Source organism: Microcaecilia unicolor, chromosome 6, assembly GCF_901765095.1.
Source record: "Microcaecilia unicolor chromosome 6, aMicUni1.1, whole genome shotgun sequence".
Taxonomy (NCBI): domain Eukaryota; kingdom Metazoa; phylum Chordata; class Amphibia; order Gymnophiona; family Siphonopidae; genus Microcaecilia; species Microcaecilia unicolor.
The window spans coordinates 29687297-29706019 of NC_044036.1; the positions used below are offsets into that span (position 1 = coordinate 29687297).

An 18723-nucleotide genomic window follows, 5' to 3' on the forward strand; every position below is an offset into this window, starting at 1 on the left:
TGTGGGATACAAATGCAATAAATAAATAAGGGACTATTAAGGGGAGGGTACTGAACAAGTGAATAAAAGTTAGAACTTATGTATGGTCATATGAACTTTTACTCAGTCTAATTTTTTTTAAATCCATGAAAATTACTAAAGGCCTAAACATAACGAGATTGAATTAATTCTAAATGAAAAAGAAAGCCACTGCAACTGAATCCATCCCTTTAATACAATGCTTGAGAATAAACATACTTAATATAATAAATATGGCACTAACAAAATGTTCCTGTACAAAGTTTGTGTTTGGAAGACAAGAACTATGCAGTGGATGAAATGTTGTCCATGTTTCCATCTGCCATTACTCTGTGTATGGAGACAAACTGATCAAAACTAGACTCAATGATGAAGCGCAGGTATGTTGCCTGGCATCCAGGCAGCTGCAGAAGAAAATGAGTTTAGTATTATTTCAATGTGGCAGGTATCGTTAAATCTATTCAACAAATCACTTGAGTTTAGCAGGAAAGCTATTGAAGAGCAGCTTCTGGAATGAGATGGTTGTGACATTTTTTTCAAGTACTGCTGACACCCATAGGAGCCACCTTTTTTACATTATTGGGGGTGCTAACCCCAGTGGAAATAACCCCTCCCTGGACACATACAAGGCATTTTATCAATATTGGGGGTGCTGAAGCACCCACAGAGTCGGCTCCTATGCTGACACCTTATTCTATGCTAAAGAAAACTATACTACTACACCACTACACCCGAGTCTTGGGTTAAAGTGGTTCCAGCATCGTGTTTACCAGAAACATTTTTGAATGTATGATGTGTGCTCACCATAAATTCTTCAGTTTGAAGTTGTCCTTCTGAATTTTCAAGCTCTACAAGATTTATTTAGGAGCACAGAAAAGTCAGTTTGTGTTTTTAACATTATTCCACATCAGATAAATGAAAAAATGCAATGCAATGAATGTTACCTTTACATTTTCAAACATGCTTTTCTCAGAATGGTACAAGAGTGCACATATTGATAGATTACAGTATTCAAATATAAAATGAATTGTTGGGTTTAATAAATTTTCTAGAAGATTGAGATACAGAAATTACTTTACTGATTTATTTGCCAATGTAAAGGGGAATATTATCTTAAATTCTAGCAATGTTGCAAATCACTTTATGCATATATTGTTAATAAAACTTTTATTCACAGAAGACGTTGCTTTATTAAGGTTCTTTACTTGCAGAGGTGCTTATCCACTGGAAAGGTTTGCATCAGGCCATTCAAAGCACCCCTGCATAGGTGATAAACACATGGCAAAATGTGAGCCTAAGCTGACATTTTGCTCTCTAACTTTTACTGTGAAGAGCACAATTTACATTTACTGCCATATTCCATTAATATTCTATGATATAGTAATAAAGTAGCTAATTAACCTTAAAGTAATTGGGTGAGAGTGGTTACTAATGTGCATTAAGGGTCCTGCGGGATAAAGGGCCTTGCACTAGCAGCGGGGGGCCATTTTACCGCAGTGGGTAAAAAGCCCCCAAACAAACATGGCCATGTGGTAAGACAACTCTTATGGCCATATGGCAGGGAGCCCTTACCGCCATCCATTGAGGTGGCGATAAGGGCTCCCGAACTGGGCAGCGATGCTGGGTTACTGCCATGCAAGCTATTTCCAGGGGTTTTCTTTCCCCTGCCCCCCCAAAATGACACACACTCTGGTGGAAATACCGCTGGTGGCTGCGTTGGGCCGGCAGTAGTCTTGATTTAGCGTTTGGTAAGTCTGCATTGGGCTTACCTATGCTTTGCAAAAGACTCCCTAAGGGAATAATGCAAGATATCTCCCTCTTAATCTCCAGTTTACTAAGCCGTGCTAGTGACTGCAGTGCGCTAATGCTGACACAGCCCATTCACTTTGAATAGGCTGTGTCGGCACTGCTGTGCGACTTAGTAACAGGAGGGAATGTGCGTTAAAACAGCAAAATTGTGTGTTTTTATTACTATAACACAAAATAGTTCACTGGAATGCAATACTACGTAAACTGCAAATGCATGGAACCTCATTATTAAACAAATTAAATAATGTAGCTTGCAGTGAACTTTGCAAGCTGCATTATTAATGGAAAAGTAATGCAAGCTTTCAGTTGCTGGTGTTATTTTCCTTCCTGGGAACACCTTAAAGGGGGTCTCTTACTTTAACAGTGTTCTGCCCAGAACCTTTTGAATAGGTGTGCGATCTGGATGATTTTACTGACCACCTGGCTAGCTTAATACTGCTGACTGCTCCCCTCCCCCAGCTACGCCTTCATGCTACTTGTCTGGCAAACATTCCTGAGAACAGTGATTAAAAAGAAAATAAAAAAGAGCTGGCAGCCCCTCCCCCCCCCCCCCCCCCCCCACAAGCCCTTACTTGGTAACTTGACTCCTAGCGGTAGTATTGAGAGGTTACTGCTAGGGGTCAACTGGTGCCATTCTGAACCTGGAGCTTGATGGGGCAGCAACGACTGAGATCACTCCTACCCCAGTGGCGTAGCTACGTGGGGGCCTGGGCCCCCGTAGATTTGGCCCTGGATCCCCCTGCCGATGACCCTCTTGACCCCTCCTCCCGCCGCCACCCGCCATCAGACTCAGAAACAGAACGAAGCCTTGCGCCGGGTTGGGGTCCCCCGCCAGCAAAGGTAGGCGACGGCAGGTTGGCGGCGGGAGGGGGGTTGAGAGGGTCATTGTCGGTGGTGGGGGTGGTCGGCAATAGCAGGGGGGGGGTTGGCGGCACGGGGGGGCTAAAATGTGCCCCCTCAACTCGGGCTCTGGATCCCCCTCCTGCCAAAGTCTGGCTACATCCCTGTCCTACCCCATCCACTGGACACCAGGGAAGCCTGCGATAGGTTCCAGGGGGGCTTCATAGGTAGGGGGTCCACATGTGACTTATTTTAGAACAACCCCTTTTAAAAATTTACTAACCAGTGGCACTGAGTTACCGCTGATTAGTGACTCCTGCAACAAATTAAGCTTCCTTGGTATTCATTTTAGAACAGGTATAGTATTTTGGCACACTGATTAGAGTGGAATGCTATTTGTAACATTTTTCATGGTGTCTCTCCTGGAACATTTTCAGTGTTCTGAAACTTACCTTTCTCTGCACATTTTTCAAAATTGACTGGGTCCTTGGATATGCTTTTTTCAATTTTTAAATTCCGTACTAAAATAAAGACATGTTATTGTAGTAATATTTCCTATGGTTCCAATACTTTGCTTTTATAAAATCTTAGCCATGCATTTATTTATAAAAGAGGGAGCAGCACTATTTTCAAGCTAAATTGGCTCTGCTCATTAAGCGTCCTTCGCTGACGCTGCTGTCAGCATGTGTTTCCCATGGGCTGCGGCCACTTTCAGTGCGGCAGTAAAATGGCAACGATCGGGGTTTTTTTATGTTTAAATCTTTTTTAATTAATAGAAGACCATAAAACACATACACAGTATAATGTCAAGCATTCCATGCTAATACACATGTAGCTGCCATTCTTCCTGTGGTCTCAAGTAGCTTTAACACTAATAATGAACAATTTGTATGGAAAGCAACATGTCCCATAACAACCACAAATGCAAGACCATATTCAACAGATGGGACAACATTATATCCTCAAAACTTTTATTTTTCTCCCCATGTACCCCCCTCCCCTTCCATCCCAATCCCCCTTGCCTTCTATACGTCAATTCCCCTCCCCCCATCCCTCTTCCTCACCCCCTCCCTGCCCTCCCACTCAAATCCTAATCTCAATTAACCGGAGTGCGAGCTTCTTAGCCTCCTTCCCTCTTGTGATCGGGGTTTTTTTGTTGTTGTTGTAATGGCCACATGTAATTTCCCCATTAAAGAGAGTGGTGGATACTTGGAATACCCTCCCGCAGGAGATGGTGGAGATGAAAACGGTAACGGAATTAAAAAAAGCGTGGGATAAACATAAAGGAATCCTGTTCAGAAGGAATGGATCCTCAGAAGCTTAGCGGAGATTGGGTGGCAGCACCGGTGGTTGAGAGGCAGGGCAAGTACTGGGAAGAATTCTACGGTCTATGCCCTGAAAATGGCAAGGATAAATCAAGGTCAGGTATAGCACATATGAGTTTATCTTGTTGGGCAGACTGGATGGACCGTACAGGTCTTTATCTGCCGTCATCTACTATGTTACTATGTTATATTACATAGTAACATAGTAGATGACGGCAGAAAAAGACCTGCACGGTCCATCCAGTCTGCCCAACAAGATAAACTCATACGTGCTACTTTTTGTGTAGCCTCCCTAACTTGTGATAACATTTCTACATCTGTCTATTCATCATGGTCAGGTGGACGGTAGTACACACCTATATCGCTATCCTTTTCCCCATTACACACGGAATTTCAATCCATAGGGATTCCAAGATGTGTTTTGTTTCCTGCAGAATTTTCAATCTATTTGATTCAAGGCCCTCCTTAACATACCCCTCCACCAATTCAATCCACCCTATCACTATACTATAATTTGTACCCTGGTATGACAGTGTCCCTCTGGTTATCCTCCTTCCACCAGGTCTCAGAGATGCCTATTATATCTAATTTTTCAGTTAGCACAATATATTCTAACGCTCCCATCTTATTTCTTAGGCTTCTGGCATTTGCATATAGACATTTCAAACTATGTTTGTTTTTCCTATTTACATCTTGCTTAGCAGTTGACAGTGTTTTTTTTGTCTGCTTTTTATTTAGACATCTGGTCTACTATAGTCTCTAACGCAACCTCGCTATCGGTATACCATATCTTCCCTGTTTTGGTGATATCTTTGCAAAATACCTTGATTTTGGACCTCTACATACGTTGGTTTGCTAATTTCTTTCGCTGCCTTGGTGTTAACAGACCGTTTGTTCTGATGTTTCCTGGGACCTGCCCTGATTTTCAGCCTGTTACCCTAACCACTAGCCTGCTCCTCTACTTATTTTTATTAGGAAATCAGAACTACATATTAGCGCGTTACCATTACTGCCACTTATTTAGGAGGCAGTTAGGGCTCCCGCACTACTCCTGAGGTAATTGGGTACCATGCAGCAATGTGCCCATGCTACCCAATTAGTGCAGACACGCTTCCTGCGCTGGAAAATAAAAAATAAATATTTTCCAGTACAGGATTAGCCCACACTAAGTACTGTGGGATGCCTCTGCACATCCAGTGGCAGTGCTGTTTTAGCAAGCGGTAGGCCTATCACGACTTAGTAAATGGGCCCCTTAGCAAAGTTTTTGCAGATGGGCTTAAATTAAAAGTAACACATCTATTTAACAGCAGATCAGTGTAGTAAGAGTACAGCCACAGAACTCCACATAGCACCTAGTTACTGTGCTTGTTGTCTGTTCCTCGTACAACAAATAGGTGATTAGAAAAAATTAAAGAAAAGCAGAGCCCACCATCTTAAGTGGAAAGTGGGGTTCTGCCATGATAGGCAGCCATAGATAATGTGGTGCATTCTGGAATTACACAGGGTGAAAGCTGAAGAGACATGCACAAAGCAGTTTACGTATTATATACAGGCACTTATTTTGTACCTGAGGCAACGGAGGGTTAAGTGACTTTCCCAGAGCCACAGGGAGCTATAGTGGGAATTGAACTTGGTTCCCCTGGTTCTCAGGCTGCTGCACTAACCATTAGGCTACTCCTCCACTCCAAATTGTCTCTATAAAAGAAATATACATATTACTAACTTACCTAAGTAAGACTGCACTGTAAGTTTGTTGATTTTTGCAGGCCCACTGAAGCCAATAATGAATTCCTGGGGGAATATTCCAGTTGTTGTCCAAAAGGTTTCTGATTTCCTATGAAAAGAAAAAAAAGAGGCAATAGAAACATAGCATGAGGAGTAAAATGGCCTGTCTGCTATGTCCGGCATTGATTTGTCCACTTTGGGTAGATGTGTATAAAATTCTCATATGATACCCAACACCCAGACCCCTTTTCATTGTGCCACTCACTTAGCCTATTAAAGTAGTACCAGTGTTTCAGAGTTGCAACTGCTGCTGTGTAAAGGTTCTCTCCCCTACCCCCCCCCCCCCCAGTTTAGGATTGTAGCTTTTCATCCTGCAGCCAGGTTATCTTTCTGTTTCATTTCCATCCTCTTATTATCAGGGATCCTCTGTGTTTATCTCACATTTTTTAGGCTCTGGAAGGGAATTCCAGGCATCCACCACCCATTCTGAAGTTCCTGAATCTACACCCTTGGAGCTTCATATTGAAACCACAAGTTCTAGAACTTCCTTTCCACTGAAAAAGGGTTTGTTTCAGGAGTATTATTAGTGTCAAAATAACTTGCAAGGTCTTTTTCCTTTGAGGTTACCTTATCACATGTGCTGTATGCTAGAGCAAAGAATGCATTAAGAAGAGAGTGCATCCCTCCTGGGCACAGTAAAGGGAACAGCACAGAGGGGCAGATTTTAGAGGATAACCAAATTTCGGTTTCAGCGTTGAAACTGGCTCAAAACAGACGCCGAAAGATCAGTTCCATGGACACCAGAATGCGGAGTCTCTCAAGGATCCCCCCCCTCACCAACTATCTTCAACCTAATGATGACACCTCTAGCTAAACTATTAGCCGATCAAAACCTCAATCCTTACATATACGCAGACGATGTCACGATCTACATCCCGTTCAAACATAATCTAAACGAAATCACTAATGAGATCAACCAAAGCTTCAGAACCATGCACAGCTGGGCAGATTCATTCCAGCTAAAACTCAATGCAGAAAAAACCCAATGCCTAGTACTCACTTCTCAATACAACACTAACAACTACTCCACTATAACCACACCATACTGCACCCTTCCTATATCAGAAAACTTGAAGATTCTTGGAGTTATCATCGACCGAAACCTCACACTCGATACCCACGTGAAGAGTACGACAAAAAAGATGTTCGACTCGATGTGGAAACTCAAAAGAGTTAAGCCTTTCTTTCCGAGAAACATTTTCCGCACCTTGGTACAATCTATGGTAATTAGTCACCTGGACTACTGTAACACTCTGTACGCTGGCTGCAAAGAACAGACTATTAAAAAACTCCAAACAGCGCAAAATTCCGCAGCTAGACTCATATTTGGAAAGACCAAATACGAAAGTGCGAAATCCTTAAGAGAGAAATTTCACTGGCTACCACTCAAGGAACGTATCGAATTCAAGATCTGCACGATTGTTCACAAGATCATTCACGCAAACACCCCGTTGTACATGCTTAACCTTGTGGACCTACCGCCCAAAAACGCCAAGAGATCAGCCCGCAAATTCCTCAATCTGAACTTCCCCAGTTGTAAAGGACTTAAATATAAGCAAGCATACGCCACTACCTTCTCCTACAGAAGTACACAGATATGGAATGGGTTACCCCCAGCCCTAAAAACTATGGACAATCTAACCAACTTTCGCAAATCTTTAAAGACCCATCTCTTCAATAGAGCCTACAAAAAGAACCCTTAAAGACACAAGTCCACTCAACCCACCCTAAACAGCTAAATAAAATACATCTCCTAAACTATCCTATCTAACACCATCTTTTCTAATTCCTCATCCATCTTCTCCTTACTCTTGATTGTATCCAAGATCGTGTCATGACCTTGTCATAACAACACTCTGTAAGCCACATTGAGCCTGCAAATAGGTGGGAAAATGTGGGGTACAAATGCAATAAATAAATAAATAAAAATAAAAATCCATTTTTGGAAATTTCAGTTTCAGCCTGTTTTCTGTTTCAGCTCAGACTGCCTGTTTTTAGCATAAGCCAAAGATTCATGCTTTCGCCATGTGGCAAAATTGAAAACCCTGCAGCATTATAAAGAAACTTGGGGTAAACACAAAGCCTGTAGTTTTTGACACTTGTGCCATCTGCATCCCATAAGTCAGTGCTTCACATAAGAGGAGTGCACATAGATAAAATCTGCTTAACTTTTACATAAATTAGCACAAAATTCCCCCTCCTGGACCCCCCTCCCCAATGTGTCTCCCCCCTACCCACCCACCAACAGGATCCCCATGGCCTACCTTACAATCCTGGGTGGTCTACCAGGGTAGTTGGGGTAGAATAAATCCTCAGTCGCTCTTGCCCATGCTGGCTCTGCTCTCAAAATGGCTGCCGTGACCTTTGGGTCAGCCATTTTGAGAGTAGAACCAGCATAGATAGAAGCAACTGGGAATTGCTCCTGCCCCAACTACCCCCATATACTACCAGCGATTGCAAGGTAAGCCCAGGGGGAGGGGGAAGCCTATGGATGGGGGGGGGGGGCAGGATCTTGTTAGTTTATATATAACAAAATTTTCAGTTTTGCATTTGGTCAAGATCAACCAATGAGTTTCGACAGTTGTTTCGGTTTTGGCCGAAAGTGTCCGACAGTTTCAGTTGCAGATTCGGTTTCAGCCAAAACTTTAAAAAAGCAGCTTGGTTGCCCTCTAATGGACTTTTGTGAGTAACTCAGTCTGCCTGCATCTAAATCTACCAGCATACTGATGGTATTCACAAAGAAGCATTTGAAACTTCTCTGTACTCCAAAAGAAGCCCAATTTTCTAAACCTGTATTTCTTTATTAATAGAACTAAAATCTTAATTGGACTAATACAAATGATATTGCTGTACATAACCTTTTAATACCACATCAATCAGTCCCTTTTTCATATGTGTGTTCTGATCTCAAAAGATAAAGACTTGGGTTGTCTCACAAACTAACATGGCTACTGGATCACCAAACTTTGTTAATAAAACAAAATGCAGAGCAAGTGAAGGTCCACTCCTGGCCTAGGGCTAGAAGAGGTGGCACCAAGCCCTGCCTTCCTTTTGCTTTTAGGGTGTGCCAAGCAGACAGAAGCTTTTCCATTCTCTCTGCCTTACTTTTTAGGTACATGCATTTCAAGACAAACCTGAACTACAGAAAAGAGACATAAGGTACCCACAAAGGGATGAAAACACCCCCTTAGAAAAGGCAGCTTTTTTGTAATCTCTCCTTCTTATTCTCACTGTTGCCCTCCACTCCAAAGGCCATTCATGCAAAGGCAGTTAATATACAGAAAATAATACAGGATAACTATCCCTATAAACAGTTCTAAAATATGTGTAACCAATTAGGTAAACGACAATCAGAACAAAGTAGCTGCCAATTTTAAATGAGATAAAAACATTATCAATAGGAAACAAAAAAAAAGTCAAACTTTAAACAAGACATATCAATACACATACTTCCAGTTATGAGACTAACATTCACCATTAATTTAACAGAGCCTAGATCTAGCATCCAAGACCTTTGACACTGGCCTGAAGCAAAACACATAAATACAATTCTTATATTTAACCATTTAACTGGAATTTACAAAACTGCAAAAAAATAAGCTTGTAACTAAGGACAAACTTTCCTGGCGCTTTGGAAGAAAAGACTTATACCTTTGTTGTGTTTCTCTAGAAAGATCAGGCAAAACATATACTCTGTGTCCTAGAAACAGTGATTTCTTGTACATGGAATGCACTCTAAACATCTAGTTCCAGGGCAAACATAACAATCCGAGTGGCTTTAGCTGTCATACTAGAGTTCTCCAAAAATTCAGAAAGATTCAAAGTATCTTCAGAAATATCTTCTATAAAATAATCTACCCATGGTTGTACTACTCTGGAGCCAGATAGGAAATAATGAACTCCAACACGGTATCCATGTTCTTGTATAAGAACTGCTCCATGGTGTCCATAGTACCCCATACGTGGCTACCTCTGGTTTCTTCAACCCCATAAGTGAAACTCCAGATGCTGAACTCGAATCCCCCTCCTCAACAGACCCTTCTTGTTGTACAGACTTTCCCTGATCATCTCTGCCCAACAAACCGTTTTTCGACATAACACCTCCACTGGCAACTCAATAAAGAGGATCAGCGGGGCAACTCATTGCAATCCGTGAGCATCTTTCAGTGGCTGACTATGCCACTCTTTGTTCCACCGTCACAGCCCCTATTGTGTCAGCAATTCCAGGGCTGGGGGATTAGAGCATCTGAACCTCTGGCCTGAATGAAGCTTCCAACTGGTTAGGAGCAGCTAGGCTACTTCCAAGCTTCTTTGGCCTGGCATTGCAAAATCCGCAATAGCTGATGCTCTGGAGGGTAAGAACAGATTTTCCCCTCACATCTGCCCATATTGGGAACAAGAGTCAGAAAACATATAGAGCAGTACAGAGAGAGAGAGAGAGAGATCTCCACAAATTTGTCTCCAATAACATTTTGGTTCCCTCCCCCCCCCCCCCCCCAAATCAAAAGTATATTATAAGTACATAAGTACTGCCATACTGTGAAAGACCAAAGGACAATCAAGCCCAGCATCCTGTTTCCAACAGTGGCCAATCCAGGTCACAAATACCTAGCAAGATCCCCAAAAAGTACAAAACATTCTATACTGCTTATCCCAGAAATAGTGGATTTTCCCCAAGTCCATTTAATAATGGTCTATGGACTTATTCTTTAGGAAGCCGTCCAAACCTTTTTTTAAACTCCGCTAAGCTAACCAGAGGGAGAGGAGGGAAGACTGAACTAAGCACTGAGCCTGCATGCTTTTCACCGCTGCTGCCGCCTCTTAGGGAATTTAGGTCCTTTTACAAAGGTGTGCTACCATTTTTAGCGTGCACTAAAAACAAGCACGTGCTAAATATTAGAGAGGACCATATATTCCTATAGGCATCTGTAGCGCGCACTAAAAACGCTAGCACGCCTTTGTAAATGGCCCCCTTAAACTGCAAAAAAAATTGTGGGGGCCTTATATTTCATGGCACAAGGGAAGGGTTCTGAGGTGCTCTTGCACTGGTGTTTCATGTTACTAGCGCATATAAAATTTGCATCCCATTTGCTTTGGGGGGTGGTGGTGGGGGGCAACTTTTCTCCGCTGTTCTTGCTGTGTGTTAGGTATGTTTACGTGCATTAAAAACCTAACGCAGCTTTCTAAATGGGCTCCCGTCATAAATTATCACTGCCTTTTCTCCCAAAACAAATGCAGAGAGGTGTGCTGGATTCTCTGCTTCTCTATCTTTGTACTTCCCTTTCTTGTTACGTAATTACGATTGAGAGTCTCGCTAAGACGCCTTTACCCATCCAGGATGTTTTCGGGCGGGTAGCGCTCATCGCAGGATGTAGCTAAAACCACGGTAGCTCCGCACGAGCTCAGGCAAACATCGCTCAGTTTAGTCATCGCGCGCCGATTCGTCGGCACAACAAGCGTTTCGGAGACCGCAATGCCAGACAGTGCAGAAGACTAAGAGTCGCTCGGTTGCTAGGGGCAACGCCAGGCTGCGCGGCCTGAACTTCCGGTGCGATCCCTACACGGGCCCCCGCTGTTCCGTTGCACATCGGTTCCGACTCGAAGCAGAGAGCGAAGTGCTAAAGAGAAAGACCGCGGTTAGCTGTTTGTGTCTAATGCTTTTTTTCCCCCCTCATTTAAAGTATGAAGGATATAGAACTGTCGTTGTGTACCAATTTTTTTTTTTTAATGCTCTGTCTTGGGGTAGGGCCATAGGGGGATGAAACCCTTTGGCAGAGGACAGTTCATATCTGGTATCTTCCGGTAATGGGGATTGTATTGTCCTGAGTTTCCCAGCTTTTCTCAGAGCTCCGCAGAAGTCCAGAGCTGCTGCAAGAATATAGGCACTAGTGTTATAGTTTAGCATTATGCGTAGTCTCTGATGAACATGATTTCAACGTTGATGGCTCTGGAATGTAAAATATCGAATAACTAAGAGTAATGGGAGTAGTTTTATAGTGCACTTTGGGATGGACTGAGGTATTAGGCTACTCCTATAGATCGTGTAGGCAGGGGTACTTTTTATTTCTGTTTTCACTCCCCTTCCATACACATCTTTTTGCAAGTCTTTTTAACTTTGAAAGTAAACACCCCCCACGTTGAATTATAGCTTACTTGCATAGTAGTCAGACACATTCTCAACTCACTGTGCTCTGACCTGGTAAAGGCCCATGTTACTGAAAACTAGTTAGAAATGTTTAATCCAACCAAAAGCTATCACCTAAAGTTCTTTGTGTTCTCTATTTACACAACCCGTAAAGACGACATGATTTCTCTTAAAACAATGTGGCCATAATCCAGGATCAAAAAACAATGTAAGCAGAGCAGTACTGTCTATATATCAAAAGTGATTTTTTTGATATATAGACAGTACTACTCTGCTTACATTGTTTTTTGATTTTTCAATATTATTAGCAGTAGTGTGGATCTGAATATTATTTTGTATTTTGCATAATTCAGGATCAGCACTACAAAATACGTAACAAAACCAAATCAAACAAAATAAAACATGGAAAAGAAAATAAGATGATACCTTTTTTATTGGACATAATACATTTCTTGATTAGCTTTCGAAGAAGGGCAACCTTCCAAAGCTAATCAAGAAATGTATTACGTTATGTCCAATAAAAAAAGGTATCATCTTATTTTCTTTTCCATGTTTTATTTTGTTTGATTTCTATTGATAACCTTTAAGAGTGGACTAACACAGCTACCACACCTCTCCACTTAAAAAAAACAAACAAACCCTGAAGCCTCTGTACCCGAGATATCTATAGTATCGGGAATATATTTGTTCCCTCCGTAAGAGCCTCGCTGTTTTATTTACACTTCAAGCAAGGACTGTCTCTCTTTGTTAAATTGTACAGCGCTGCGTAACCCTAGTAGCGCTCTAGTAGGGTTACCATATGGCTCCAGAAAAAGGAGGACGGATTGAGCCATCCGGGTTTTACTTCCATTGCTTTCAATGGAAGTAATTGAGCTAGCCGGGTTTTACTTCCACTGCTTTCAATGGAAAGCAGTGGAAGTAAAACCCGGCATGAAGTTTTAGATAAGGTGACTCAAACACATAAATGTAGAATCATGATCAGGTAAAGTGTGCTTTATTGTTAGCCTTATAGTGTTATTTTGTAAGTAGGGCAAAATGGAGTATTAGGTGACTTGCCCAGAGTCACAAGGAGCTGCATTGAGAATTGAACCCAATTCCCTTGGGTCACAGGCTCCTCTTGAGGAGTAGCCTAATGGCTAGTGCAGCAGCCTGCGCGCCAAGGGAATTGGGTTCAGTTCCCACTGCAGTTCCTTGTGACTCTGGGTAAGTCACCTAATCCTCCATTGCCCTACTTACAAAATAGGTAGCCTTATAGTCTGACATTATTTTTGATTTGAGCTTTTATTTCAAAAATATATTACAAGAGGATATGGGTCTGTGTTACTGGGTCTCAGTTTTTCATCTCAAAATTAGTGTACACCCTGCGCCTGTCATTTGATTTACTCTTTGCTGATAGGAATGGCTTAGAGTAGGGGTAGTTCACTGGAATTACATGCTAATATTTTTCTTAACAAGACCTTTCATAGAAAAATCCATATGATCTCCCAGGTTACAGAAAGATAGATGTTTTGAAATTTCATAGCATAGAATGTTTAGAACCCCTCTCCCCTGCCAAGAATTGGGCTTTAGTAAACATTGATCTTGTTTGTTCTTTTACAGTGGAAAAAGAATGAGTTACCATCTTAACTCTGAAAGCCCTTTTGATGCGGGGTCAATATATGTACGTGAAAATGGGACCCTTCATCTGGTAAACAAAGTTTCATCTTATGCAAACAATGTTGCTCAGAAGCCAAGACCCTGTAGACTGTTCACAAAAGGATTTTCTGTAGCCTTGTGCATGAACAGGGGAGATGAAGCTTCAGGCATTCGGAAAAAAGATCATTTCATCTTTACATATACAAGAGAGGGGAGTCTTAGATACTCTGTAAAGTCTCTCTTTAACCTGGTGTTGGGGTTCATTTCTGACAATGTTTGCCATGTTGACTCACTGATGGGTTTTCCAGAGCAGATCAGTGAAGCACTCTTTTCTGCAGCAGAAGCAAGGCAGAAGTTCTCAGAACCTGTTACAGGACTTAAGTCTTTGCAAACGTTCACAGAAGCTTATGGAAGTCTGGTGCTTTCTTCGTTATGCTTACGTAGTAGGTATGTTCTTACTAGTTTTTCAAGGGATTTTCTTTGCTTTCTCTGAAGTTCTCTCAAACTATTTTACTTTGGGACCAATGTTTCCTCTAAGGAGTGGCCTGGTGTGTGTACATTTTTTTTTGTGTGAGCAACAAGTTTTAAAAACCAACAATTTTTGAGCACCAATATTAGCAATGCATGTAGCACAAAAAAAATTTGTCAGCTACCATATAAAATCTGTGAGCAACACTTCTAAAATGTATGAGCAGTTGCTCTTGCTCTCCGCTTAGAGGGAACATTGTTTGGGACCCACTTTAAGGCAAAAGTCAGGACCCATCATCAAATCATGCCCTGCAACTTGTTTCTGTTTCTTATAATGTTAATGCTGGCATATTTGTAAAGTTGCAGCCTTTCAGATTTCCATCAGATATAACAAAAGGTACAGTTTATTTTAAATAAATACTCCATACTGTACCCAAATTTTATCATTTGTTCATCTACCATTTTGAGGAGTCCTTCACCACAGTAGTTCCCAAACCTATCTTGGGGGACCTCCAGGAAGTCAGGTTTTCTGGATATCCACACTGAATATGCATTAGAAAAATTTGGATGCAGTGGAAGTAGTGCATACAGATCAATCTCATGAAGATTCAATGCAGATATTCTGAAAGCCTGACTGCCTGTAGTCCCCCCCCCCCCCCCCCCCCCCCCCCCCGGATAGGTTTGGGAACAACTCTTAAGGTTTAGTATTATTCTCCTGGGCACTAAAATCAAAAGTTGTAAGTCACACATGCTCCAACTAAAGAATCCAGTAAACAGAAGGGCCGATGCACAAAGGTCACCGTTAAATATGGCAGCCGTGGGTGAACTTACTGTTGCAAACAACAGCCGATGTACAAAGAGGATGGTATGCAATGAGATGCAAAGAAATTTAATGGCGACCTTTGTGCATTGGCCCCCTGGAAGCACCTAGCCCATGCACAGAACAGGAGCTGTTTCCAGGAAATGGGGAGGGGGGGTGAAGAGAGAGCTTCTGCACTCATGAAAACAAAACTCAGAACTCCTGCAGCTGTCTGCGGCAGTATGTGTGTGTGTGTTTGGGGGGGGGGGGGGGGTCTACAATCGCCAGTTTGGATATAGGCAGGGGCTTGGGTGTTTGAAACTGAAGCTGAACAAAGGTCAGCAGAGCGCTGGAAGGAGGGGAGGTCTCCCTGCACCAGGTTGGGGAGTGATTGGGAGGCAGAAGCTGAAGGGAATTGGACAGGGGGCCAACCCTGGAATTGCCAGTGTGGATGAGGAGGGTTCCTGTCTGACAAATCCTGACCTGCCGTAAAATCTATCACTTTAAAGATAGGTGCTCATTTCTGTGCAGCTCCCACTGGCCTAAAGCAAACGTTGCAGCCACAGTAATCTTTGTGCTCGGCCCCAGAATGTCACAGGAGGTCAGTAACTCTGTCCCATCCTTTTTGCTTGGCATTAGCTCCTTTTCCCGGCAACAAAAAGATATTGGAAGAAATGGTGCTTGCACTGCAAGTCCAATTGGTCCAAAGCATTGATTGAAAGTTGTCATGAATTTCAGAATGCAGTGGTCTGGTTATCTAGTGCAAGATTGCTTATTAACTTCATTTTTTACAGGCATCTTCTTGTTTCTGAAAAACTGGAAGAGATAAAGTCCTTCCAAAAGCTGACGTGTTTAGACCTGTCTTGCTGCAGACTTGGAGATGCCCATGAACTTTTAGAGCATGTCACCACTTTGTCTGGGTAAGGGCTAGAATGGGAAATCCATGCTACTACTACTACTACAAGGTGTGAGACCCTGGCAAAGGTTGTTGGGGTGGCCCTGGGAATAATTCAGCCAGACAAGGTATATAATTTCGAAAGTAAATGTTTTATTCACCTGAGCCCTGGGACCTGTTCCTCTCAGGCCAGGAACCTCAGATGCAACAGTTTCTCTGATTTAATAACAGGCATGGGTAGGCCTCTAGCAGGCCAAGCAGTCTGTGGCTGTTGAGGCGGCCGTGCCCCAAACACAACCTGTAAGTTCTCAGGACGTCAGACTCACAGAAACAGAAGCCTGCGCAGCCGCGTTGCTGATCTGCAAGGGCAGGCTTCTACATGGAATGTTGCTAGTGGAATAGCAACATTCCATGTAGAATCTCAAATAGTAGCAACATTCCATCTAGAATCTCAAATATTTATTTAGATTTTGCTCACACCTTTTTCAGCAGTAGCTCAAGGTGAGTTACGTTCAGGTACTCTGAATATTTTTGTGTCCCAGGAGGGCTCACAATCTAAGTTTGTACCTGAGGCAATGGAGGGTTAAGTGACTTGTCCAAGATCACAAGGAGCAGCAATGGAATCTGGGTGCCCTGATGCCATTATACAATACTATCTTAGCACACAGATTTTGGACACCTAAACTGTACCACCCTTTATAGAATTGTCCCCTAAGTGTATTGTCTGTGCATTAAGTGTATGGGAGGATGTTGGGGATACAGCCAAAAGTTAATGCAGAGATTTGGCAGTTTATACATAATAACTGCAAAACCTTACTGCACTTCAGTAAATAGGAGCCATAGATCATAAGCCTTCTGGTGCAGGAAAATACCTGCTGTACCCAAATGTAACAACTTGAGCTCAGATTGGGAAAGGTAATTAAATCTAAATATCCAAATCCATACATGTTTCTAGTTGAACACAGACAGATTAGGATGTGTTAGTAAAGCATCTGATTAATTTTACCAGCTATAGTGATCTGGCACAATATTCTTTGATCAAGGTTTTGTTTTTTTTATCCCCAATTGTAGTCTGATTCAGCTGCACTTGAAGGATAACTGTATATCAGATGCAGGTCTTCGTAAAATGACAGCACCGGTGCGAGTGATGAAGCAGGGTCTTCAACAGCTAGAACTGTTAGATTTGTCTTGTAAGTATAGCAGTGTCATGTGTCTGTTAGTTACTTTGGAACACTTGAACATGAGGTTCTTGCTGGACATAATAGTGGATTTTCCAAAAAGGTCAGAACAAACACCTACAGCCTGTGTACAACTATCTTCAAAAAGGCCTATCCCAATGACCCCACGTAAACCTCTTCACCCAGGAACATAACATGACTAATGATTGCACCAGACATCACGCAATCCTCATCCCTTCCGATCCTCCACATATACCTCATTCGATCTCTATACAACCTGTATTTGTTATCAACCGACTGGCAAATGCCTTTGACGGTATTATGTAAGCCACATTGCGCCTGCAAATAGGTGGGAAAATGTGGGGTACAAATGCAATGAATAAATAAATAAATATTTTTGGACAGAGAATAATCCAATCCAAATGACATTTGAGGGAGAAAGTGGGTCCCAGGAGTACTGGTTAGACAGGGCTATGTCATATTGCTGTTTTAGTGTTATTGGGATTGGTGAAGTGTGATCATACGTTAAATCAGACTAGGTTTTATTACATGTTCTCTTGGAGTCAATCACAGAAATGATCCGCTTTAACAGCAAGCCCCCATGCAGCTGTATGTTTAAGAAATCCACGAGATGTACATGAGGTTCACCTGTGGGAAGTGTTACAAACTTCATTAAATTCAAGATAAGATTATCACTTTGAGAAATAAACCAAAGCTGGAGTGGCCTAGTGGTTAGGGTGGTGGACTTTGGTCCTGGGGAACTGAGGAACTGAGTTTGATTCCCACTTCAGGCACAGGCAGCTCCTTGTGACTCTGGGCAAGTCACTTAACCCTCCATTGCCCCATGTAAGCCGCATTGAGCCTGCCATGAGTGGGAAAGTGCGGGGTTCAAATGTAACAAAAATAAAATAGATACTATTGGAGATTCTACATGGAATGTTGCTACTATTGGAGATTCTACATGGAATGTTGCTATTCCACTAGCAACATTCCATGTAGAAGGCTGCGCAGGCTTGTCTGACGTCCTGCAGCCACATTGGTGATCTGCAAGGGCCGACTTCTACATGGAATGTTGGAACATTCCATGTAGAATCTCAAATAGTAGCAACAGTGGAGGAGTGGCCTAGTGGTTAGGGTGGTGGATTTTGGTCCTGAGGAACTGAGTTCGATTCCCACTTCAGGCACAGGCAGCTCCTTGTGACTCTGGGCAAGTCACTTAATCTTCCATTGCCCCGTGTAAGCCTCATTGAGCCTGCCATGAGTGGGAAAGCGCGGGGTACAAATGTAACAAAAAAAAAATACACTGAAAGCCCTCTTCCTGTAAGCCAACAAGTGCCACTCATTAATATTAGGTACAGATAACAACCTCCTCTCTGAGGGCTGTAATTTTACCCAAAGATCATATGGCAGTAGAAAGTCAGTAAGATATGAGGGACCAATCCCTGCCTTGGTCTTAAAGTTGTAGAAGGTAGGGGTCTGTTTGGAGGGGTGGTGGTGGAGGAGAATGGATAGTCTGGGTGTATGTTGGGGGGAAGTGATGTGTGTGGGAGATGATGTTTTGAATGGGGTGGGGTTTGGGGGCTTTTTGAGTCTCTGATCCAATATAAATCCGGGCTAAATGAAACTCCCAAATTCCTTATTTGTCCTGTTTTGGCTTGAATAGATTGTAAGCTCTGTCGAATAGGAACTGTCTTTTACATGTCTGTGTACAGTGCTGTGTATGTCTAGGAGTGCTATAGAAAAGATTGCTTACAGAGTCTATTCCAAAAAAAAGATGGTTTCTCATAAAAGCATGCAGACACAAAAAGCACAGCACAGGAAACACC

The 18723-nt window shown here is 42.4% G+C and overlaps 2 protein-coding genes across 2 annotated transcripts in view; one reads left to right on the forward strand and one right to left on the reverse strand.

Annotated features, from left to right (window-relative positions):
- Nucleotides 1-293: 293 nt before the first annotated feature.
- On the reverse strand, nucleotides 294-11294 carry HSPB11 (heat shock protein family B (small) member 11). Its single transcript, XM_030205944.1, has 5 exons — nucleotides 11107-11294; nucleotides 5720-5826; nucleotides 3120-3188; nucleotides 823-866; nucleotides 294-422 (listed from the first exon to the last, which is right to left on the reverse strand). Exons 1-5 carry the CDS (start codon nucleotides 11205-11207, stop codon nucleotides 303-305), a joined length of 441 nt encoding a protein of 146 aa, XP_030061804.1. The 5' UTR covers nucleotides 11208-11294; the 3' UTR covers nucleotides 294-302.
- A 29-nt stretch (nucleotides 11295-11323) lies between these two features.
- Nucleotides 11324-18723, forward strand: part of LRRC42 (leucine rich repeat containing 42) — a 35417-nt gene continuing 28017 nt past the window's right edge. Inside the window, exons 1-4 of the mRNA XM_030205941.1 lie at nucleotides 11324-11413; nucleotides 13522-14004; nucleotides 15619-15744; nucleotides 16791-16909. Coding sequence (XP_030061801.1) covers nucleotides 13532-14004; nucleotides 15619-15744; nucleotides 16791-16909 — 718 coding nt within the window. The 5' untranslated portion in view covers nucleotides 11324-11413; nucleotides 13522-13531. The remainder of the gene's footprint in view (nucleotides 11414-13521; nucleotides 14005-15618; nucleotides 15745-16790; nucleotides 16910-18723) is intronic.

Excerpts from the sequence above, each read along its gene's own strand:
- HSPB11 (XM_030205944.1), bottom strand. The coding sequence starts at position 11,207 with ATGACTAAACTGAGCGATGTTTGCCTGAGCTCGTGCGGAGCTACCGTG. Across the intron at positions 5,827-11,106 it reads CCCGAAAACATCCTGGATGG|GAAATCAGAAACCTTTTGGA; the intron begins GTAAAGGCGTCT and ends TTCTTTTCATAG. Across the intron at positions 3,189-5,719 it reads TACAGTGCAGTCTTACTTAG|TACGGAATTTAAAAATTGAA; the intron begins GTAAGTTAGTAA and ends TCTTTATTTTAG.